Genomic DNA, 26,574 nt, shown 5'->3' with positions numbered 1-26,574 from the left:
GAAATAAAAGCAGTTTTAGATCACATATAATTTTGAGAAGCACTGTACCATGGCCTCATTTTATAGAGATAATTACCAAATATGACTATATTCTACAGTTCTAAAGAGGGCAGAGATACTAATAAAGAAACTAACAAAAAGTAAGTACTCAATAAATCAAACATCTAATTACTAGGCAAATTTTACTATATGTATCTAAGTACATTTTTCTTAAAGGAGTTTATAGCTTTCATCAAATTCTTAGGCAGAGATGCCTGTGACCTAAGGAAGATTAATAACGACTGAAGTAAAAATAACTTATTACTACTAGTATCTATGAACTCTTAAGTATATTCCACATAATTCTTTCATCCACTTAAAAAATTATTGAATGCCTACTATGTGTGTCAGGCTCTGAAAGTAGAGCAAATAGACCAAAAAAGTTCAGGGAAAATAAATAAATAAGCAAGCAGCAAAATAAAACAGACTGATATGATAGTGACTGGGTAGTTACTCTAAACTGGACAGTCAGAAGTCTTGCTGAAAGAGAAAAATTTACACTGAGATTTGAATGTCAAGAAGCAAAGAGTTGATGGTGGTTAATAGTCATGGAAAAAGAAAAGGCTGGATCAAACAGCCTAAACTGGAAACAAATCTGGCTTCCTCTGTGAACAAGCAGAAAGTCATTGTGTCTAAAGCATCATTGGAAAGGCCAAGAATTGCATAAGGTGAAGTCAAAAAAAAAGTCAAGGGCCCTATCATGTAATCACTGATTACTCTATAGTCAGGATAAAAACTCTGGATTATATTCTAACTTTGGCAGGAAGACAATAGAAGTTTTTAAATATGTCAGGAATGAGATCTGAATTGAAATTTAAAAGAATCATTCTGGATGCTATATGGAGAATGGAGGAGGGGCATGAGTGGAATGAAGTAAGGGGAACCATAGTTACCAATGACCAATGTTGGTAGCTTGACTTAATAAATAGATATTAATGGATCCAGAATATTTAATGAGCAAAATAATATTCTCAATTGAAAGATAGGTGGATGATGAATTATTAGTTATTTTACTTAAAATTTATATAAAGATTAAAGAAAGGTGGCATGAATGTTGGTTAAAGCCTTATCGGTAATGTGTAGATGAAAACAAGACAGGTCAGTCAGAGTTAGGGAGAGAATGAGGATGGTGTAATTATGGTTGCCAAGGGTATCAGAAAATAAGTGTCCATTAAAGTAAGCATAATCTTTAAAAATCTCATGTGTTTCACAGGAATCAAGAGCTAAGGCCAGACCACTGAACTACATGACTATGTCCCTGACAACTTTAGTCTTATTAGAGTGGTGAGGACACAAAAGAGACCATAAAGATAAAAATGTAATGGGTAAATAGTGACATTTCCTTTTCTACCAGAGGACTTTCCAAAGTCATCCTGTGTAGAATTAAATCTTAATGACAAAGATCAGATACATTGAAAATTACATATTTAAATTCTGGTGTTTACTTCTATATTTTCTGCCTCCTCTCCTCCCTTAGGTTGTCAACTTTGATTCCTCACCAAAGAAATTATTTCTCACACTTCACCTTGCCTACATATTTCCTGAACTAAAAACTCTTATCATCAAAATAATTAAAACTACGTCTTCATAAGATGAAACAAAATCTCAGCATCTACTCTGAGGAGTAAAGATCATAATTTTTTTTAAATTCATAAACATTATTGCATATATTTTATAATAATTATTTTGGCTACTTAAAGTCTATTTCCAACTCTACCCAAGAGCTCAGCAACCTTACTTATTCTCAAAAAAACAAGTATTTTGCATAAGACTTTTCTACAAATCAACCTACAGTTGAAATCAATAGTTATGAAAATACAATAAATGAACTAATATAAATGAAATTTATAACAAATTTCACTTGTGAATCTACTTATTGTCATATTAATTCTTTCAACAAGTATTTATTAAGCACTTATCATATGCCAGGCACTACTCTGGAAACCAAGAAATAAAAGAGAAAACCCCACCTTCACAGAATTCATATTCTACTAGAGATAGATAATAAGTAAAAATATAAATAAATAAAATATGTTAGTAATAAGTGCTAAGAAAGAAAACTAAAGCAGGGAATTAGTAAATGTATAGCAAGAAGAGTTGAAATTTTACATAGGAAAGTTAAGACACATCTCTGAAAAGGTGACATTTGCGTAAAAGACTGAAGAAAGTGAGAGAGAGAAACATTTTTCCTGGAAGAACACTCCAGGAAGAGTATTTAATTGCAGTCCCCAGATTATCACCTCTATCCTGTTTTCCTCAGAGGCTTCCCACCCCAACCCATCCACATACATACAAAATGAACTACTTCTCCTGGACTTCCTTAGATTTTCACTACTAGGGACTGGAGGAGGCAAGTCATTGGTGGTATGGCTTTGGGGTATATACTTTTATCTGGCAAGTGGAGATCTCCCCACCCCATCCCCTCTGCTTCCTGATCATCATGTGAGCTGATTCCCTCTGCCATACTCTTCCACCATGATGTCCTGCTTCACCTTGATCCCCAAGGAATGGAGCCTGCTGTCTATGGACTAAGACTTCTGAAACTGTGAGCCCCCAAATAAACTTTTCCTCCCCTCTAGTTGTTCTGGTTGAGTCTTTTGGTCTCAGCAGTGAAAAAGCTGACTAAAACACCAAGATCCAGACCCACCACTTACAGGAACCTCAAGGAATCACTGAGCACTAGACAAAGAAAAATAGAGAAAGGAAATAATTGCACAAAGGCAGGCGACCAGAATAAGATCCCACATCTCCAAATGCCAAGTGAATCTGAATGCTGTAGGACAACAAACAAACAATTTGTATGGATTTTTCAATATCAAAATAAATTGTTAACGTGTGAGTATTCTATGCAGCATGAAGAACAAACGTAGAGACAACATTTTAGTTTTACTAATTAATGTAATTTTAAAAACTTTATTTTCAAATGGAAAGCAGCAATGATAGTAAAGAGCAAATTCTAACTGAAAAGATCCTTTTCTGGTTATCACTTAAAAAATTTCTTTTGGACTATAACATATACTATAATTGTATTTAAATTCTTATTAGAGGTAGGCTACAAACAAACTCAATCAACCATATTTAATATGATGTGTTCCCTTCATTAGTGTTATTTTACCACTAGAGCATAGGAAGATGGTACAGGAAGTCCCATGAAAAGTAATGTCATAGATGATTTGAAAAGTAAAGCTTAAGTATATAAACAGGATTTCATTAAACACAGTTCATATTTCTTCACTTGTTCTTTCCAAGGTCTTATGTTCAGAATTGTTACTACAGAAAATGTAATCAAACTTAAAGTTATTTGAGAGTGAAATACCTTACTTCCTCATCAGAGAGGAAGTAAAGAGAAAAAAATATAAGTATATACATAATTGTGTATCTATATATAATTCAGAAATGTATCACATCTTATGTTAAGGAGATCATTAAATAAAAGCATTTGGATTTTATCCCTAGGACAATGGGGAGACATGACAGATTCTAAGCAATAAAGTAATATAATCTGATAATTTGCATTTTAACTGGTGACACTGTAGAGCATGGTCCAGAGAGAGACTAGGCTAAAATGAGAGGCTCTTTAGAAAGCTGCTGTACAAGTATAATAGTAACCATTTTGAGGTCCTGGCCTGGCACAGAAGTTATATGGCTGAAAAAGTTGTGAGGTATTATAACCATCCATGTAATTATAAGTAGGAGGAAATCAGACTACATTGCCCAATACTTTCTGATAGTATTATTCTATAGGGGAATATTCTAACATGGAAAAGAGATTAAATACCTTAATCAAGGTCAAAACTTTGGATTAGAAAACAGTATAGATATAGATATATAAGAAGGTCCACAAAAGAGTTGTGATAAAGAGTAAGACTGTGAATAAGAGGAAACCAACCAGAAGGAAAGAACACAAAGAGCAAGATCAGAACATGGACACATGGATGACATCACTATATTTTCTCAAAATGGGAAATGGTCAAATACATTTATTTATTTGAGAAAAGGGACAAGAATGAGATTTATATACATATACATATATATAAATTGTCTGTACCTATTAGCTATTAGCCATTAATCTGCAGACCCTGATTCAAATCCTGGCTCTACATCTTAGAAATCACGTAAAATTGACATATACTTAGCCTCTAGAAGTCTCGTTTCCGATTCTGTGAAATAGCACTAGTAATACTTACAATGAAGAACTGTTGTGGTAATTATATTCATTTAATATGTTTACATATTATGTACCAAATTCTAAACTAAGCATTTGCTATACGGTGGTAAACAAGAGCTTTTATATACCTCACAAACTTTAAGCATTTAAAGGAATACTTCTCATAGAATGACAATTGTGCAGGAATCCTGAAAGGAAAGTGTTACCTTTTTATTGTAGGGAATCCTGAAAAGGAAAGTGTTACCTTTTTATTGCTGTTACCAAAGTACCTGACAATAACAATGTAGAGGAAGAAAAGTTTATTTGGGACTCATGATTTCAGAGGTCTGAGTCCATAAATGGCAAACTCCATTGCTCTAGGTCCAAGGTGAGGCAGGAAATTTGGCAAAAAAGTATGGTGAATGAAAGCAGGTAAGAACATGGCCACCAAGAATAAGAGAGAGAGAGACTTCTCTCACCAAAGACAAAATATATATCCCAAAGAGCACCCCCAATGACCCACCTCCTCCAGTCATACCCTACCTGCCTACAGTTACCATCCAGTTAATCCCTATCAAGTGATTAACATACTAATTAGGTTAAAACTCTCATAACCCAATCTTTTCACCTCTAAACTTTGGGACACCTAATATACAGACCATAACATTCTACCCATGACCTCCAAAAGTTCTTGCCTATCTCATAATGCCAAATACATTTAGCCCATTTTCAAGAACACCTATAGTCTTAACAGTCCTATCATTGCCCAAAAGTTCAAGTCCAAAGTTTCCTCTGAGACTCAAAGCAGACTTTCATTATTTGCCCCTGTAAAAATCAAAATGAGTTACATATACCCTATATATAAAGGCATAAAGTAAACTTTTCCATTCCAAAAGAAAGAAATAGAGCCATAGAAAGAAAGGATGAGTCCAAAGCAAGACCAAAATTCAGCTGGGCAAACAAGTCCTGTAGCTACACATCCAGCATCTGGGGCATATGGCATCCTGATGTTCTCTCCAAAGGGCTTGAGTAGCTCCACTGTTGTGTTTTTGCTGCTTGCAGCATATGGCCTCTCTCTTGGCTTATTTCTGCTTGATTCCTGCAGCTTTCCTCAGTATATGTCCCGCAGTACTGGCATCTCTTAATTTCAGGGGTACCACCTGCAATTTTAGCTTCCTTCTCACTTCTCTATACATCATGGTCCTCTCAGGAGCTGCCCACAGGGCCTCCCACCCTGATGCACTTTGGCTGGCCACCAAGACCTTCCTTGGAAATCTCAGTGGAAGTTTTCATGACCCCCTAACTCCTGAAGACATCTCAAGAAGTAGCCAATCCTCCTGTGATGCAGGCTACAGTAGCCACTGAGTGTCTAGGTGGCTAAACATGGTAAAACAACTTCCTCTCCACCCCCACTCCACCCCATGCAAGTAGGGTACACTACCGGTCTCTTCTGAAGGGAATTTTTACTTTTATACTCCTGAAACTAAGCAGGTATGGTCTTGCCACTTCCTGAGATAACCTCAAGCCATCTTTCCTAATGTTTCTGGGTAAAGTAATTAGCATCTACTTAGTGACTATAAAATCTTTAACAACCACAACTTCCTTAACCCCAGTTTTATTCAGTTTTCTGGCTGAACTCCATATTTTTCAAATCTTTCTGCTCTGCTTTCTGCTCTTGATTGTCACAGTAAACTTTGCTAAAAGTCACTGATAATATCCATGCCATTGCCTGAATATTATGGTACCTAGAAATTTCTTCCACCAGATTAAGAAGTCCATCACATTTAAATTCAGCCTCACAGAAAGTCTTAGAACATGGGCAAAATGTAGACAACTCCTTAGCCAGAACATAACATGAATGTTCTCTAGTTCAATTTCCAGAGTACTCCCTTCTCCTCTGAAAACTCATGAGCCCAGTCTTTACTGGTCATAGTCATATCAACATTCTGGTCTTCTGAATTCCTAGCATAATTTCCCATTAAGGTCCACTTACAACATTATAAAGTTTTTCCAGCTTGTATCTCTAAGCTTTCCAAAATTTCCCCCACAAATTCTAAAAAGCTCCAAAAGCTTCTGAACTGCATGATCAGGTTAGTCACAGCAACGACTCCACGTCTTGATATCAATTTCTGTTTTAGTCAGCTTTTTTACCCTGGTGACCAAAAGGTCCAAGAAGAACAATTTTAGAGGAGGAAAAGTTCATTTAGAGACTCATAGTTTCCAAGGTCTCAGTCCACAGATAGCCAGCTCCATTGCTCTGGGCCTTTTCTTTAAGCAGCTTAGGACATGATGATCAGAAAACAAACTCCATACACCAAGGATAAAATATAACCCCAAGGCATACTCCAAAGACCCACCTCCTTCAGTCAGATCCTATCTACCTACAGTTATCACTCAGTAATTCCTATCAGGGGTTTAATGCACTGATTAGGTTAAAACTCTATCATAGCACAATCATTTAACCTTAAAAAAACTTTCTTGCACTATCTCACACATGAGCTTTTGAGGGCCACTGATTTCTCTCTCTCTCTCTCTCTCTCTCTCTCTCTCTCTTCTCTCTCTCTCTCTCTCTCTCTCTCTCTTCTCTCTCTCTCTCTCTCTCTTTTTTTTTTCTTTTAAACCAGGGATTGGACCCAAGGGCATTTACTTAACCACTGGGCCACATCCCAGCCTTTTTATTTTTTTTAATTTTGAGACAGGGTCTCGCTAAGTTGCTTAGGGCCTCACTGAGTTTCTGACCCTGGCCTTGAACTTGCAATCCTCCTGCATCAGTCTCCGGAGTTGCTGGGATTATAGGTATGCGCCACTATGTCCAGTTTACACCTAAAATCTAAACTGTAAAAACAGATATTTATGAACCAGAAAGGAAACTGTCAGGAGACATCAAATCTGCTGGTACTTTGACTTTGGACTCCCCAGCCTCTGTATTTGTAAGAAATAAATCCACACAGTTCATGGTATTTATGCTATAATAGCCCAAACAGACTAAAATTTCCTAAACTGCCTATAGTATTTTTATGTTTTAATGTATACCTCATCCGCTAAAGTATGAAAATTATCTGTTTCTATATCTTGTATAATAACTACTACTTATTATACTTATATACTTATATACTTACTTATATACTTATATACTTATATACTTATATACTTATATACTTATTATACTTATATACTTATTATTTGAATAGTTTTTCAGGTATCAGAAACTATTGTTTTCTATGTATCATTTCATAATCTTCTCTATAATCCCCTAAGGTTGGAATTGTTATCATTCCCACATTATAGATGAGATAACCAAAATATAGAAACATTTAAAAACTTATACATTGTCAAAAAACCAGAAAGTGATGTAGCTAGGATTTGAATCTGGGCCATTTGCTCCAAAGCCTGCCCATTTATCAATTATGTTATACTTCATACTATAGTTTCAATAATTAGTGACTAATTAATAAATTGGTATTAGGTAGTTCTATATTCTCCAACTATTCATTAGGCTGTTATAATCACCAAAATAAACTTGATTTTCTAATACAATATAGTAAAAATGTCCTTAAAGGTGACCTGAGTAATCTGAGCAAATTTTATCACATACAGACCCTCATTATTTCTCCAATATATTGTCCTAACAAATTTCTAAGTGATCTCCCAATGGATCATGGTCTTCTTCTAAGTGTTCCCCTCATTGGTTCCAGAAAATTTTTCTAAAGTAGGAATATGTGATTGCCCTTTTTAAAATCCTTCAGTGCCCCCTACCTAAATTTAGGCATAAAGCCTAAATTATTTAGCATGATGTATAACACCTTTAATGATCTGGCATCTTTGCTTTTCTAAGCTCATTTATCATAATATTCTTCCTTGAACTTTTACTCCATCAAACTATCACTTTGCTTATGCTGTCCCCAGTTTAAAAGACCTTAATCTCCTTTCATCTGACTGAATTTTATTCGTACATGAAATCTTATCTCTAACTTCTCTATGACCCAAAACAGAGCAAAATATCCCTCCTTGGGTACTTTCCTGAGGTCAGGGGCCATGTCTCATTCATCTTTTCATCTTCAAGACTTAAAACTAGGGCTGGCTTCATGGGCATGTGATTTGTACATTCATATGGTATCGCAGAAGAGGCCTACATTTGGTTTTCTGCTATGCTATCATACGAAGTATATGGCTGGTCCCATTCAATAAAAAAGAGGCTCAATAAATATTAGTTAAGTTGCATTCCCTGTATCAGTTCACTTTTCCAGTTTTATTAATTATAAACTCAATTATTCTCAAACCTCTTTATTCTTCAGTGATTCTGTCACCAATGTCTTTTGGAGCCATCTCTCCTGCATCATCCCAAAGGCTTTCATCCAATCAACTCTTTAAAATATCTCACCTGAATAAGGCACTGTGTGTGTGTGTGTATGTGTGTGTGTGTGTGTGTGTGTACAAATAACAAAGAACAATTTTTCAAATATTGTTTTCAAACTCCACCCAAGAGGACTTTTCACACTGAGAAAACTTACCACTGATTGGAGAAATTTTGAGGTCCTACAATATTATTAATGAGTTTCAAGGCTATAAATAGAACAATGCCTATGCTTCCCTGGGTATTTATTTTCCTTGGTAATCAGGATGTAAAGAACTAAACTTGGAAGTACTTATCTACTTCATTATTGATTCAAATATGAAGCAAAAAGTATTCATAGTTTCTCATCAAATACCATACATATAATTGCTAAACTATTCATCTTAAGTGTATTCCTACATATTGTTTCTGTAATAATTACCAGATTGACAAGATTTGGTTTCTATTTGGTTTGGTTCATCTAAAGTGGATTTTCATATAAAACACAAGTTCAAATATGACTAATAGGATAATAGTATAATAATAGTACTGGCCTTTACCTAGTTTCCAGCCTCTTAACATCCTGACCTGAATCCATAGGTCTTTAAGGAGCTATAGCCAGAGATATTCTATGGTTCCCATAAGTCAATCCCAATTCAATCAGCTCAAACCTTAACTTATGCCTCAAGATTTTTGCCTTAGTTCCCCATACATAAGTCTTTATTGTCTTAACCTGACTTGATTTGCAAGCTTCAAAGATTGGGACCTAACTTGATTTGAACAGTCTTCTTCCTTAGTAGGATGGCAGTCTTCCCCTGAATACAAAGTAGGGGAAATAGGGCTCTCTTTCTGAATCATAGATTTTCCTTGGTAAGGAAAACAAGTCCACCATTGTGTGGAAACTATGGAAAGACATCACCTGAAAAGAAATCCTCACAAAACAATGCTTACCTGCCTCAAAAATCTCCTACTTCCCCTAATTACCTAATGTGGTAATTTAAAAATATTGCTCCAAATTTTTCGACACTGCTCCCATCAACCCATGGGGTCTCTTTAAATTAAACACATTGTAGTGACCAATGTAAGATAGTGAAAATGATGCTGTGTAACTTCCAAGCTAATTCACGAAAAAGCAATTCAGCTTCCACCTTGCTCACTATAACACTCACACTTTGATCCCTAAGCTTCCATGCAAAAGCTCCAATACCTTGTCATCATACTGTGAGAATAGTCAAGCCACAGGAAAAGGCTATACACAGGTGCTCTGGTACCGCCACAGCTGAGGTTCCAGCCAATATCCAGTTCAAATTCCAGACATGTTAGAGAATATATGTTCAAACAACATGTGGCTATAAACCATATAGCTTTTGAATCACATCCAAATATAAATTTTCCCAGCTGAGGGTCCAGATGTTGTGAAGCAAAGGCAAGGTACCTTCCTCTGTACCCTGTCTGAATTCCTGACCCAACAAATCCATTAATATAATAAAATTGTCAGTTCATGCTAATACTTTCTTGAGTGGTTTGTTATTCAGAAAGAGCAACTGAAAAACCTGTAGACCAATATCTTGAATCAGATTTTGGTACAGGCCAAAGAAATGTAATCCTTACTACATGAGGAAACATCTCAAAATTCATCAAAACATCTTATAAGTTACAATCAACATGTGCATCAGAAATAGTGGGAGGTGCACTAGTAGATCTTTAATATATCAGACCAGGAGAGAAATCAAACACTAGATAAGGTATAATTCATTCATATAGGGAATCTCTCCCAAGACTCAGGATGTCCTGGCAAATACATCTGAAACTATCCTAATTCTCTACTGTATGGTTCCTTGAAATTTTAGGCATGATAATTTTAGTACATGAAGGGGTGGGGAGAGGTGCTGGGAACATATTGGAGAAGGATTCTAAAGTATCATGAAAACAGGCAGGTGTGAATGAATCTTATTTTATTTATTGACACCAGAACTCTTATCATCAATGTTAGATTAGAGAAGCCTCTGTTCATGAATTTCTCAATGATACTAGTGTCTACTCTCCTAGTATATTTTATATTGCTTTAGTAAAAGGAGGGAATATGTAATGTGGGCTCTTTGGGATAATATAGCCAGACTCTGGGGTCTATGATCTCATATAATAAATCCATTCTGCTTTGAATATAGTTGCCAACAACAGTCAGCAATAATCCTTAACACTTCTTGGTCTATACCTGTGTCACTCAAATTTCTGCCTTCATCTTCACATGGTCACTGTCCCTCTGTGTGCATATGTATCTCTAAATTTTTCTTTCCCTATAAGAACAATAATTATTGGATCAGGACCCTATCCTACTCCAGTATCATCTTAACTTGATTACATTTGAAAATACTCTATTTCCAAATAAAACCTCAACCCTAGCATCAGAGATTAAGACTTCAATGCATCTCTCTTTTTTATTTATTTTTTATTTGTTCTTTTTAGATATACGTGATAGTACAGTGTATTTTTGCATATTATATGATGCATCTCTTTTGAGGAAAGAGGGACACAATTCAACCCACAAACTCCTGGTAAGGTATATACTTGACAGGGTATGGAATATAAATTTTACAAAATTCAGTTGCCTCTCAGAGGATAAATTTTTAAGGTATACAAAGAGATAAGCCAAGACATCTCTAAGGTAAAAAGCAAGTTACTACACTGTGCATCTCCTACCAGTAAGAAAGAAGCACAACTATTTTGTATACTTGAAACTTGCTAAGAGAGCAGATCTTTTTAAATATTCTTATCATCCAAAAAATAAAAAGGTAACTCTGTGAGGTAGTTAATGTGTTAATGAGTTTTATTGTGGCAATCATTTCACAATGTATATCAAAACATCACATTATATACTTTAAATATTTACAATTTTTGTCAATTATATCTCAATAAAGCTGGTGGGGGAAGAACCATAGCACTTGGCAGATCTCTTTGTATTTGTGGTCTATTCCACTCTTGGTGATATTGCCTTCACCACATTATCAGGAAACTCAGAAAGTAGCAAATTTTGAGTGGGCAAAAGAGGGCTCAAAAGATCAGTCATGTTAGATGAGATACTAACGAATATATAGCAAGCAGACCCCATGGAGTTTTAGAGCAAGAGATGCTTTCTGCAGGATAAAACTATCACTTCAAAAGGGACTATTCCTAAGCCAAAGTGATGGAGATTTGGGCCTACATTTTCTTTTATTTGGTGAAGGGTCTCAGGCCTAATTCCTAGATCCTTGATCCTTTTTGAGTTAAGTTTTGTACAGGGTGAGAGATAGGGGTTTAATTTCATTTTACTGCATATGGATTTCCAGTTTTCCCAGCACCATTTATTGAACAGGCTATCTTTTCTCCATTGTAGGTTTTAGGCACTTTGTCTAGTATGAGATAACTGTACTTATGTGGTTATGTCTCTGTGTCTTCTATCCTGTACCATTGGTCTACCCGTCTATTTTGGTGTCAATACCATGTCGTTTTTGTTTCTGTTGCTCTATAGTAGAGTTTAAGGTCTAATATCGTGATACCTCCTGCATCACTCTTCCTGCCGGGGATTGCTTTGGCTATTCTGGGTCTTTTGTGCTTCCAGATGAAATTCATGATTGTTTTTTCTGTTTCTATGAGAAATGTCATAGGGATTTTAATTGGAATTTTGTTAAATCTGTATAGCACCTTTGGAAGTATGGCCATTTTGATAATATTAATTCTGCCTATCCCAAGAACATGGGAGATCTTTCCATCTTCTAAGGTCTTCTTCAATTTCTTTCTTTAATGTTCTGTACTTTTCATTGTATAGATCTTTCATCTCTTTGGTTAGATTGATTCCCAAGTTTTTTTTTTTTTTTGAGGCTACTGCGAATGGAGTTGCTTTCCTCATCCCTTTCAGATGTTTCATCGCTTATGTATAAAAATGCTTTAGATTTATGTGTGTTGATTTTATATCCTGCTATTTTGTTGAATTCATTTATGAGGTCTAGAAGTTTTCTGGTGGAATTTTTTGGATTCTCTAAATATAGAATTATAACATCAGCAAATAGTGACAGCTTGAGTTCTTCTTTTCCTATTTGTATCCCTTAAATTTCTTTGGTCTGTCTAATTGCTCTGGCTAGTGTTTCAAGAACAATGTTAAATAGAATTGGTGAAAGAGGACATCCCTGTCTTATTCCAGTTTTTAAAGGGAATGCTTTCAGTTTTTATCCATTCATAATGATGTTGGCCATGGGCTTAGCATAAATAGCCTTTACAATATTGAGGTATGTTCCCACTATCCCTATTTTTTCTAGTGTTTTGAGCATGAAGGGGTGTTGTATTTTCTTGAATGCTTTCTCTGCATCAATTGAAATAACCATATGATTCTAATCTCCATCACATTGGCTTAGGACCAGACTTCCTTAACAAGACCCCAATAGCGTAAGAAATGAATGCAAAAATCAATAAATGGGATAGATTCAACCTAAAAAGTTTTTTTCTCAGCACAGGAAACAATCAATAATGTGAAAAGAGAGCCTGCAGAGTGGGAGAAAATCTTTTCCACACACACTTCAGACAGGGCACTAATCTCCAAAGTTTATAAAGAACTTAAAAAACTTTACACCCAAAATACAAAGAACTCAATAAATGGGCCAAGGAAATGGGCAGACACTTCACAGAAGAAGATATACAAGTAAACAACAAATATATGAAAAAGTGCTCATCATTAGAGAAATGCAAATTAAAACCACCCTAACTCTAATTGGAATGGCTATTATCAAGAACACAAGCAATAATAAGTGTTGGTGTGGATGTGGGGAAAAAGGCACACTCATACATTGCTGATGGAGTAGCAAATTGGTGCAGCCACTCTGGAAAGCAGTATGGAGATTCATCAGAAAACTTGGAATGGACCCACTATTTGACCCAGCTATATCACAACTCGGTTTATACCCAAATGACTTAAAATCAGTCACATCAATGTTCATAGCAGCTCAATTCACAATAGCAAGACTGTGGAACCAACCTAGATGCCCTTCAATTGACAAATGGATAAAGAAACTATTGATATAAAGGTATATAAATGGATATATACACAATGGAATATTACTCAGCCATAAAGCAGAATAAAATTATGACATTTGCTGGTAAATGGATGAAGTTGGAAAATATCATGCTAAGTGAAATAGGCCAAGCCCAAAAAACCAAAGGCCAAATGTGTTTTCTGATAAGTGCATGACAATATATACCAAGGAGGGTGGAGGGGGAAGAGAGGATTGAAGGAAGTTTAGATGGTGTAGAGGAAAGTGGGGTGGGAGAGAGTGGGGGACAGAAAGATAGCAGAATGAAACAGTATTACCCGATGTATATGTATGATTACATGACTGGTATGAATTTACGTTATGTACAACCATAGAAAAGAAAAGTTGTACCCCATTTGTGTACAAGGAATCAAAATGCAGTCTGTAAAAATAAAAAGATTTTAATTTAAAAAAAAGTAGCTGTTCAACTTAAGTGTCAGGTGGCCTAGAAAGACTCTGTGTTATCTACCTGTTTTACAAACAGTGCCTTTTCCTAAGTTCATACGTATAGCCTCAAATAAGTTCATAACTATTGCCTCTGTTTTCTACATGTTGCTGCTTGATCATCCCACTCAGTGTCTCTAAAGAACTTCAGTGACAGAGATACAGAAGCTGTGTGTGAGTCCTATGGTATTGGCTTCCTCTCACCAAAACTAATCTACCTACAGTTACTGCTGTACCTTTTCATGAATACATTCTTTATTTGCTTTTCTTCTTTTTGTGGATAATTCTCCCAATTCTCTCCCTTATGCTTCCTGAGATCTCCATCCAAATATACAACATTTACTTAAGTCCTATCAGGGAAGAAATAATCTAGGATTCCTACATTGTAGTATTATCCTGACTTCAGTAATGAGAAAAAAGGAAGAGAATTAAATGACTGCAATGCAATCTGAGCTATTAAAGAGCCCCTAAACAATGTGTGTAAACACAGAGTTAGAGACAACTAAACCAGCCCAACAGGCACTACCAAGTAGAGAAAGGGATCTGGGGTAGAGAAAATAGCACCTTTAAAGGTATAAGAGCTTGAGAAAATATGATGGATTGGGAATGGCAGGCAATTAAAAATGGCTTTTTTATCAAAGATATCTTTGGGAATAAGATGGCTTTGGGGAAAGAAAGTTACCATTCCCCATGTTTCTGTTGCTTACATAACTTCATTCAACAAAACAGTATTAATTTCGTACTTAATTTTGTAAGCACTCTGCTTGGTTTGATCACACTCAGATTCTGTCCTGAAAATAGTTGGTACTTTGAAAAAATAAACAAAATTGATAAACCTTTAGCCACACTAACAAAGAGAAGACGAGAGAAAACCCAAATCACCAAAATTCGGAATGAACAAGGAAATATCACAACAGAAACGATTGAAATACAAAACATAATTAGAAGCTATTTTGAAAATATATACTCCAACAAAATAGAAAATTTCGAAGGTATCAACAAGTTTCTAGAGACCTATGAATTGCCTAAACTAAACGAGGAGGACATACACAATTTAAATAGACCAATTTCACGTAATGAAATAGAAGAAGTCATCAAAAGCCTACCAACAAAGAAAAGTCCAGGACCTGATGGTTTCTCAGCCAAGTTCTACAAAACCTTTAAAGAAGAGCTCATTCCAATACTCTTCAAAGTATTCCATGAAATAGAAGAGGAGGGAACCCTCCCAAACTCTTTCTACGAAGCTTCTGTCCTGAAGCAGGTTATATTGTTAGAGAACAAATAGATGTTTAAAAATATGAAGTGTCAAGCATTTCTAGAATGACAAAATTAGGGTGGTACAGCTATTTCCCCAAAGGAAATAATATCTATGGGGAGAGAATATGGAAAAAAAGAGATCAAGAATTCACAGGAGAGTTCATATTTGACCTGCAGGCCTTATTTCTTCCAAGAAAAACAGGTTAATTATCCACCAGCTAGATGCCTTGGAGTGCACTAGACACTTTACATACTTTACAACTCTGAAAAAAAAAAAAAAACCTATGAAGGCTTGTCTGGAAGTCCATCCACATGAACTAATGCTCTCAATTCACTGACTGTATTAAATGCTCATGCCTTATTAACATGTCTGGATACACCTTCAGAATCCTTTACAACATAGTATACCCGTCAGCCACAGTAGCACACAAGACTTGAACCAAAGAGAAAACCCCTCTGACATCCCTATTTTAACTTGTCTAAGGTAAATCCTCGAATTAAACTAGATCAGATGAAACATGCGTATGTCAAACAAATTGTTTTAAATGGCAGTTGAATTGTTTTCACTAAAATGCCTTTTAGTATTATACCCTCAATCTACATTGAAGGGTGTTTCAAGTTGTGCCCTGATGAAATATATTGTAGCAAACACCTCAATTATATCACAGTCCATCACATATCAGTATCCATTTAGAAAGCCCAACAGGAAGAATTTATATAAGTTTTCAGGACATGATTAATTTTATTTCATGACACTGGTGGCCAGAAATTTCACAACTAAACTTATTGGCTACCTATTGCAAACTTATAGAAACTCATACATTGCCTTTTGGTACTCACCCAACTGAACATTCCTATTACCTCTGTGATAGTTAACTTATGTGTCAACTCAACCAGGCCAAACAGTGTCCAGATTAAATATCATTTCGTGGTCTGTCAGGGCATTTATAGATGAGATTAGCACAGATCTAACTGATATAGCCAATTGTTCATATATTGTGAGTAAAATATTCATTATTCATTTGCTGATTATGTGGTCAAATTGAGTGATGCCTTATACTGAGTTTTCTGGTAAGGTATGAGGAAAATACTGGAGAGTAGTAAATGAAAAGAAATTCTGGGAATGGAAAATGGATTATTGCAGGCTGTAGATAAACCAAGACAATCTTTAAAGCAAAGATAATCCCTACCCTCATGATCCCTTATTATATATAAAGGTCTTCCAGTCTTTAAGTGAGGTTAAAAAAAAATGAAAGATATTTTCTAGGCAAAGTTACACCCCAGAAAAGTCATCAGTACAAGATATATTTATTCATTCTTTTAAGTTATACATGACAGTAGATTCCATTTTGATATAATTATACAAGCATGGAATATAATTTGCTCTAATTCAGACCCCAGTACCTCTTCTTGGCCTTCCCTCTCCCCGCCTCCTGCTCCCTTACCTTTATTTATCTTTCTGTCATTTACTCACAGTTTTTTTTAAATTTCTTATAGAAAGCACAAGATTTTTTAAAAATTGAGGATATTGTTTCTAATTATGTGGACATTACTCAAGTCTGACTAGAAGGACATTCTATAATACAGATTTATGAGTTGAACTGTGTCCTCTCAAAATAACATAGAAATCTTACACCCCAGTATCTTAGAATATGACTTTACTGGGAGATAAAGTCTTTATACAAGTACCCATCCTAAAATGAGATAAATAGAGGGAGGTATAATATCCAACATGACTGACATCATTATTAAAAGAAAAATTTCAGCAGATTTTTCAATCCAGACCTTAAAAGCTAGAAGGGCTGGAATAACATTTTTCAAGCTCTGAAAGAAAATGGATGCCAACCAAGAATCTTATACCCAGCAAAACTTATCTTCAGATTTGACGATGAAATAAAATCCTTCCATGATAAACAAAAGCTAAAAGAATATACAAAAAGAAAGCCAGCATTACAGAACATTCTCAGCAAAATATTCCATGAATAAGAGATGAAAAACAAAGACGCAAATCAGCAAAGGGAGGAATTATCCTAAAGGAACTCTCAAATAAAGAGGAACCAAGTTCGGTCAAAAAAATAGATAAATAAATAAAATTTAAAAAATGAACCAAATGACCGGGAATACAAATCATATCTCAATAATAACCCTGAATGTTAATGGCCTGAATTCATCAATCAAAAGACATAGACGGGCAGATTGGATTAAAAAGAAAGATCCAACAATATGTTGCCTGCAAGAGACTCACCTCATAGAAAGAGATACCCATAGACTAAAGGTGAAAGGATGGGGAAAAACATACCATGCACATAGACCCAGCAAAAAAGCTGGAGTATCCATCCTCATTTCAGATAATGTAGACTTCAAGCCAAAGTTAGTCAGAAGGGATACAGAAGGACATTACATACTGCTTAAGGGAAGCATAAATCAGCAAGAGATAACAATCATAAACATCTATGCCCCAAACAGTGGCTCATCCATGTATGTCAAACAAATCCTTCTCAATTTTAGAAACCAAATAGACCGTAACACAATAATACTAGGTGATTTTAACACGCCTCTCTCACCACTAGACAGATCTTCCAAACAAAAATTGAACAAAGAAACCACAGATCTCAATAACACAATCAATAATTTAGACTTAACAGACATTTATAGAACATACCATCCAACGAAGAGCGAATATACTTTCTTCTCAGCAGCACATGGATCCTTCTCTAAAATAGACCATATATTATGCCACAAAGCTAATGTTAGCAAATACAAGAAGATAGAGACACTACCTTGTATTCTATCAGATCATAATGGATTGAAACTAGAAATAAATGAAAGAGTAAAAAACAGAAACTACTCCAACACCTGGAGATTAAACAATATGCTATTATATGATGAATGGATAACAGAAGATATTAGGAAGGAAATTAAAAAATTCTTAGAGGTAAATGAGAACAAAGAAACATCATATCAAAATCTCTGGGACACTATGAAAGCAGTACTTAGAGGAAAATTTATTTCATGGAGCGCATTTAATAAAAGAAGCAAAACTCAACAAATAAACAACCTAACACCACAGCTCAAAGCCCTAGAAAAAGAAGAACAGACCAAGACCAAAAGTAGTAGAAGACAGGAAATAGTTAAACTCAGAGCTGAAATCAACGAAATTGAAACAAAAGAAACAATACAAAAAATTGACAAAATAAATAGTTGGTACTTTGAAAAAATAAACACAATTGATAAACCTTTAGCCACACTAACAAAGAGAAGACGAGAGAAAACCCAAATCACCAAAATTCGGAATGAACAAGGAAATATCACAACAGAAACGATTGAAACACAAAACATAATTAGAAGTTATTTTGAAAATATATACTCCAACAAAATAGAAAATTTCGAAGGTATCAACAAGTTTCTAGAGACCTATGAATTGCCTAAACTAAACGAGGAGGACATACACAATTTAAATAGACCAATTTCACGTAATGAAATAGAAGAAGTCATCAAAAGCCTACCAACAAAGAAAAGTCCAGGACCTGATGGTTTCTCAGCCAAGTTCTACAAAACCTTTAAAGAAGAGCTCATTCCAATACTCTTCAAAGTATTCCATGAAATAGAAGAGGAGGGAACCCTCCCAAACTCTTTCTACGAAGCCAATATCATCCTGATACCTAAACCAGACAGAGACACATCAAGGAAAGAAAATTTCAGACCAATATTCTTAATGAACATCGACGCAAAAATTCTCAACAAAATTTTAGTAAATCGCATACAAAAACATATTAAAAAGATAGTGCACCATGATCAAGTGGTTTTCATCCCAGGGATGCAAGGTTGGTTCAACATCAGGAAATCAATAAATGTAATTCACCATATCAACAGACTTAAAGTCAAGAATCACATGATTATTTCGATAGATGCAGAAAAAGCATTTGATAAAATACAGCACCCCTTCATGCTCAAAACACTAGAAAAAATAGGGATAGTGGGAACGTTCCTTAACATTGTAAAGGCCATGTATGCTAAGCCCATGGCTAATATCATTCTAAATGGTGAAAAACTGAAAGCATTCCCTCTAAAATCTGGAACAAGGCAGGGATGCCCTCCTCACCACTCCTATTCAATATCGTCCTTGAAACTCTAGCCAGAGCAATTAGACAGAGCAAAGAAATTAAAGGGATTCGAATTGGAAAAGAAGAACTCAAACTATCCCTATTTGCTGATGATATGATTAAATACTTAGAGGAACCAGGAAATTCCACCAGAAAACTTTTAGATCTCATAAGTGAATTCAGTAAAGTAGCAGGATACAAGATCAAAGCTCATGAATCCAATGCATTTTTATACTTAAGTGATGAATCTTCAGAAAGAGAAATTAGGAAAACTACCCCAATTCACAATAGCCTCGAAAAAAATAAAATACTTGGGAATCAATCTCACAAAAGAGGTGAAAGACCTCTACAATTAGAACTATACAACACTAAAGAAAGAAATTAAAGAAAACCTTAGAAGATGGAAAGATCTCCCATGTTCCTGGATAGGCAGAATTAATATTGTCAAAATGGCCATACTACCAAAAGTGCTATACAGATTCAATGCAATTCCAATTAAAATCCCAACGATGTACCTTATAGAAGTAGAACAAGCAATCATGAAATTCATCTGGAAGAATAAGAAACCCAGAATTGCTTAAGCAATCCTTCGCAGGAAAAATGAAGCAGGGGGTATTGCAATACCTGAACTTCAACTGTACTACAAAGCAATAGTAACAAAAATGGCATGGTATTGGTACCAAAATAGACGGGTAGATCAATGGTACAGAATAGAGGACATGGACACAAACCCAAATAAATACAATTTTCTCATACTAGACAAAGGGGCCAAAAATATGCAATGGAGGAAAGATAGCCTCTTCAACAAATGGTGCTGGGAGAATTGGAAATCCATATGCAACAAAATGAAACTAAACCCAAATCTCTCACCGTGCACAAAACTAAACTCAAAACGGATTAAGGACCTCGGAATCAGACCAGAGACCCTGCATCTTATAGAAGAAAAAGTAGGTCCAGAGCTTCAACATGTCGGCTTAGGACCAGACTTTCTCAACAGGACTCCCATAGCACAAGAAATAAAAGCAAGAATCAACAACTGGGATAGATTCAAACTAAAAAGCTTTCTCTCAGCAAAGGAAACTATCAGCAATGTGGAGAGAGAGCCTACAGAGTGGGAGAAAATCTTTGCCAATCATATTTCAGATAGAGCACTAATCTCCAGAATCTATGAAGAACTCAAAAAACTCAACACCAAGACTACAAATAACCCAATCGACAAATGGTCTAAGGAAATGAATAGACACTTCACAGAAGAAGATCTACAAACAATCAACAAACATATGGAAAAATGTTCAACATCTCTAGTAATAAGAGAAATGCAAATCAAAACCACCCTAAGATTCTATCTCACCCCAATTAGAATGGCGATTATCAAGAATACAAGCAACAACAGGCGTTGGCGAGGATGTGGGGAGAAAGGTACACTCATACATTGCTGGTGGGGCTGCAAACTAGTGCAGCCACTCTGGAAAGCAGTATGGAGATTCCTTAGAAAACTTGGAATGGAACTACCATTTGACCCAGCTATCCCACTCCTTAGCCTATACCTAAAGGACTTAAAATCAGCATACTACAGAGATACACCCACATCAATGTTCATTGCTGCTCAATTCACCATAGCCAGATTGTGGAACCAACCTAGATGCCCTTTAGTTGATGAGTGGATAAAGAAACTGTGGTATATATATACAATGGAATATTACTCAGCCATAAAGAATGATAAAATTATGGCATTTGCAGGCAAATGGACGAAATTGGAGAATACCATGCTAAGTGAGATAAACCAATCTCAAAAAACCAAAGGAAGAATGATCTCGCTGATAAGTGGATGATGATACATAATGGGGTGTGGGAGGGGTTAGTTTTAGGGTTAGAGTGAGGGTTAGGGAGGGGGCAAGAATGGGGAAAGGAAGGACTGTATAGAGGGAAAAGAGGGATGGGAGGGTTGGGGGAAGGGGAAAAATAACAGAATGAATCAACCAACATCACCGTATGTAAATTTATGATTACACAAATGGTATGCCTTTACTCTATGTACAAACAGAGAAACAACATGTATCCCATTTGTTTACAATAAAAAAAAAAGAAACTAAATGGCTAAAAAAAAAAAGAAAGGCAAAATTTGGATACAGACACACATACATGGAGAATACCATATGAATACTGGAGAGTCTACATAATTACTTTGTACTGACATTTGCAGGATGTTAATCCAAGTTTAAATTGTACTATATAAGGCTTTTTGAAGTCTTCCCTTGACCCTGGTAAAATGTAGTTTGAAACTCGTAAACAACTGTGTCTGCCAGAAACATCATGTGTATGAACTAGGCAAATTACCATTTTTCCCCTTCTTTTCCTAATTTAAATGTAAACCAGGTCAGCCTGAAGGCCAAGAATGATACTCTGTAGCCATCAGGTTCTTTAAGTGTATCTTTACACTTTGCACAAAATTGAGGAATAAATGTCCACTACTTTTGGTTTAAAAAAAAAAAATGAGGGCAGAGATCAGGGTGATGCCTATACTGACAATTTATCAGGATCTAGAAGAGAAGCATGAAACATGTTCTTCCATATGACCTTTAAAAGAAACTAACACTGTTAATACCTTTATCTCAGACTTCTGGCCTCCAGAACTAGAGATAATAAATTTATGTTGTTTTATTTACTTGGTTTGTGGTACTTTGTTATGCTAGCCATGTAAAAGTAACATTGTAGAATAATCAAAAGTCAAAACAGTATACCATGCACAACCATAGAAACACAATGATGAACCCCATTTGTGTACAATGAATCAAAATGCAGTCTGTAAAAAATAAAAAAATAAAAATAGAAATTTAAATTAAAAAAAAGTACATAAACAAATTTCCAATCGTTTGATATAAATAACCAATGTTTTTAGGGTTTAGAAAACTGTCATATAACTGACACTGGGATATACCTTCAGACAGACACACACGCACACACATGTGTGCACATACACACACACATATACATTATTTGAAACCAAAGAAAATTAAAAATTATTTATAAACTAAAATTATACTTATTTATTATTAAAGTTTTCAACACATTCTGAATATCTACTATGCATCATTCAGAGTATGAGATTCAGAACATTAAAAAGATTAATAAAAGTCTATATCCCTTTCAGAAAATCTATAGCATTTGTCAATTATGAGGCAATATTAATTTTGGCATTTTGTTTGTATTGAATAAATCTGTTCCATAATAATTTTAATAAGAAGGTCTCCTTTCTCCCAAAGACTATGTTCTGTAAGCATGTTATACAGATCCATGCATACAGTAATGCAGTTAGTATAATAACTAACAATTTATAATATGGTCAAATCACACCTGTTTGATTCCAAATTAATGATGCTATCAATTTTTATCAATGAAATTTTTCTAAGTTAATTCCTTCAGTGGGTTAAATAATTCTGAATGGTCAGGAGGAACTGAATTCTGAAAAACAGAGTCGCACCAAACAAATTCAAAGACAAAAGTCTTTAATATACTTACCACTTTCAAAGCAAGCATCAAAAATAAGATGTCCTTTCTTGGGCTGTCCACAGTATCCAGTTGGAAGCACTACATATTTGCTCACATTTCCTCCGATGGCATCATCATTTCCCATATCATTGCCTGTTTTTTAAAAAAAGCTCACATTAAACAGAAATTGAAACATAGCTAGCAATACAAGTCCAATAAGATTTTTTACCACTAACCTACCTTCTTTCCCACTCACTGAGTGAGGAGAAAAAAAACAAACAAAAACAATTAAATACACACTGTGGTACAGAGGGAAGAGACACATTCTGAAACTAGAAAGATATGGGCTGAGATCTCACCTCTACTACATACTAATTTTCTGTAAACCAAAGTAATCAACCTACTACCCTTAACTCTCAGGTCCTCTAATTAAATAAAAAAAAGATGATAGATGGGGCCTGGTGGTGAATGCGTGTAATCCCAGTGGCTCAGGAGGCTGAGACAGGAGGACCATGAGTACAAAGTCAGTCCCAGCAACTTAACAAGGCCCTAAGCAACTCGGCTAGACCCTGTCTCTAAATAAAAATATTTAAAAGGATTGGGGATGTGGCTCAATGGTTAAGTGCCCTGGGTTCAATCCCTGGTATGAAAGAAAAAAAAAAAAAAAAAAAAGGAATGAGAGAATAGTAAACCCATCTTCCAAAGTAGTCTTATGAGAATTAGATTTAAAAATATCCAGTATCATTACTGAAATCCAAAAGAGATTCATAAAATTGCATCATTTATTTAATAATTCATGTTGTACCTAATTTGTCACATATACTCAATTGTTTTAATTTGAATAAAGCAAAATTCCATAAGTAGCATTGTCTTCTGAATGTTCCACCAAAAAAAATTTGAGAACTACAGTATTTCACCACACAATCATCACCACTGTAATAATGTATATTCAAAAACATCCCATGCATCCTAATATTTCAGGAAAGACAATTCAGTAATAAATGATTTTTAAGTAGTACTGGAACAATATTTTTAAAAAGCTTCACATATCAAAAGAACCTCTGTTGTTGCGTCCCCTACACTTATTGTGTGTTAGCATCCATATATCAAACATTCAGCCTTTGGTTTTTTACAAATTTGCTTATTTCACTTAGCATGATATACCCCAGTTCCATTTACTGGCATCCATTTCATTATTATTATGAATAAGTAATATTCCATAGTGTATATATACCACCTTTTCTGTATCCACTCATCTGCTAAAGGACATCTAGGTTGCTTCTACAGCTTAGTTATTGTGAATTGAGATGCTATAAACATTTATGTGGACATGTGCCCATAGTATGTTGACTTTAAGTCCTTTGGTATATACCAACAAATGTTATCACTGGGTATAAGGTGGTTCAATTACAAGTTTTCTGAGGAATCTCCATACTGCTTTCCAGAGTGGTTAAACCAATTTTCAGTCCCACCAGAAATGTATGAGTGAGCCTTTTTCGTCACATTCTTGCCAACATTTATTGTTACTTGAATTCTTGATAACTGCCATTATGATTGGAGTGAGATGGAATATCAGAGTAGTTTTAATTTGCATTTCTCTAATTGATAAAGATGTTGAACATTTTCTAACATATTTGTTGACCATTCACATCTCTTCTGTGAAGTGCCTGTTCAGTTCCCTTATCCATTTATTGACTGGGTTCCTTATTTCTTGGAGGTTAAGTTTTTGAATGCTTTATATATCCTAGAGATGAATGCTCTATCTGAGGTGCAGGTGGTAAGAATTTGCTCCCATTAGTAGGTTCGCTTTTCACATTCTTGACAGTTTCCTTTGCTGAGAAAAAGCTTTTTAGTTTGAATTCATCCCATTTATTCTTGCTTTCATTTCTTGCATTCTGGGAGTCTTCTTAAGGAAGTCTGGTCCTAAGCTGACATGATGAAGATTTGGGCGTCCTTTTTCTTCTATTAGGTGCAGGGTCTTTGGTCTAATTCCTAGGTCCCTGATTCATTTTGAGTTGAGTTTTGAGCAGGGTGAGAGATAGGAGTTTAATTTCATTTTGCTGCATAAGGATTTCCAGGTTTGTCAGCCCCATTTGTTCAAGAGACCATCTTTTCTCCCATGTATGTTTATGGCACTTTTGTCTACTATGAGATAACTGTGTTTATGTGGGTTTGTCTCTGTGTCTTCTATTCCAGTAGTCTTCATGCCTATTTTGGTGCCAATAGCATGCTGTTTTTGTTACTATAGCTTTGAAGTATACTTTGGTCTGGTATTGTGATGCCTCCTGCTTCACTTTTCTTGCTAACAATTGCTTTGGCTGGTCTGGGCATTATTTTTCCAAATGAATTTCATGACTGCTCTTCCTATTCTATTTCTATGAAGAATATCATTGGAATTTTAATAGGAATTGCATTAAATATGTATAGCACTCTTGGTACTAAGGTCATTGTTTAAAATTATTTTATTGTAAACAAATGGGATACATGTTGTTTCTCTGTTTGTACATGGTGTAAAGGCATACCATTTGTGTAATCATAAATTTACATAGAGTAATGCTGTTTGACACATTGTTATTTTTTTCGCTTCCCTCCCACCCCTCCCACCCCTCCTTTCCCTCTATACACTCCTTCCTTCCTCCATTCTTGCCCCCCCAACCCTAACTCTAACCCTAACACTAACCCCTCCCACCCCCCATTATGTGTCATCATCCACTTATTAGCGATATCATTTGTCCTTTGGTTTTTTGAGATTGGCTTATCTCACTTAGCATGATATTCTCCAATTTCATCCATTTCCCTGCAAATGCCATAATTTTATCATTCTTTATGGCTGAGTAATATTCCATTGTGTATATATACCACAGTTTCTTTACCCATTCATCAATTGAAGGACATCTAGGTTGGTTCCACAATCTGGCTATTGTGAACTGAGCAGCTATGAACATTGATGTGGGTGTATCTCTGTAGTATGCTGATTTTAAGTCCTTTGGGTATAGGCCAAGGAGTGGGATAGCTGGGTCAAATGGTGGTTCCATTCCAAGTTTTCTAAGGAGTCTCCAGGCTGCTTTCCAGAGTGGCTGCACTAGTTTGCAGCCCTACCAGCAATGTATGAGTGTACCTTTCTCCCCACACCCTCGCCAACACCTGTTGTTGCTTGTATTCTTGATAATCGCCATTCTAATTGGGGTGAGATAGAATCTTAGGGTGGTTTTGATTTGCATTTCTCTTATTACTAGAGATGGTGAACATTTTTCCATATGTTTGTTGATTGTTTGTAGATCTTCTTCTGTGAAGTGTCTATTCATTTCCTTAGCCCATTTGTTGATTGGGTTATTTGTATTCTTCGTGTAGAGTTTTTTGAGTTCTTTATAGATTCTAGAAATTAGTGCTTTATCTGAAGTATGAGTGGCAAAGATTTTCTCCCACTCTGTAGGCTCTCTTTTCACATTACTGATAGTTTCCTTTGCTGAGAGAAAGCTTTTTAGTTTGAATCTATCCCAGTTGTTGATTCTTGCTTTTATTTCTTGTGCTATGGGAGTCCTGTTAAGGAAGTCTGATCCTAAGCCAACATGTTGAAGATTTGGACCTACTTTTTCTTCTATAAGATGAAGGGTCTCTGGTCTGATTCCGAGGTCCTTGATCCATTTTGAGTTGAGTTTCATGCATGGTGAGAGATATGGGTTTAGTTTCATTCTGTTGCAT

The 26,574-nt window shown here is 35.4% G+C and overlaps 1 protein-coding gene across 2 annotated transcripts in view; it reads right to left on the bottom strand.

Annotated features, from left to right (window-relative positions):
* Positions 1 to 26,574, bottom strand: part of LOC124985227 (BEN domain-containing protein 5) — a 1,510,890-nt gene that overhangs the window by 1,325,372 nt on the left and 158,944 nt on the right. For both annotated transcript variants that reach the window (XM_047553797.1, XM_047553787.1), the window contains exon 2: positions 22,903 to 23,025. In XM_047553797.1, coding sequence (XP_047409753.1) covers positions 22,903 to 23,025 — 123 coding nt within the window. The remainder of the gene's footprint in view (positions 1 to 22,902; positions 23,026 to 26,574) is intronic.

Source organism: Sciurus carolinensis, chromosome 1 (assembly GCF_902686445.1).
Source record: "Sciurus carolinensis chromosome 1, mSciCar1.2, whole genome shotgun sequence".
In the NCBI taxonomy this organism is placed as follows: Eukaryota; Metazoa; Chordata; class Mammalia; order Rodentia; family Sciuridae; genus Sciurus; species Sciurus carolinensis.
The sequence above is the reverse complement of the archived record's forward strand: the minus strand, read 5'-3'. Positions and strand labels throughout refer to the sequence as shown.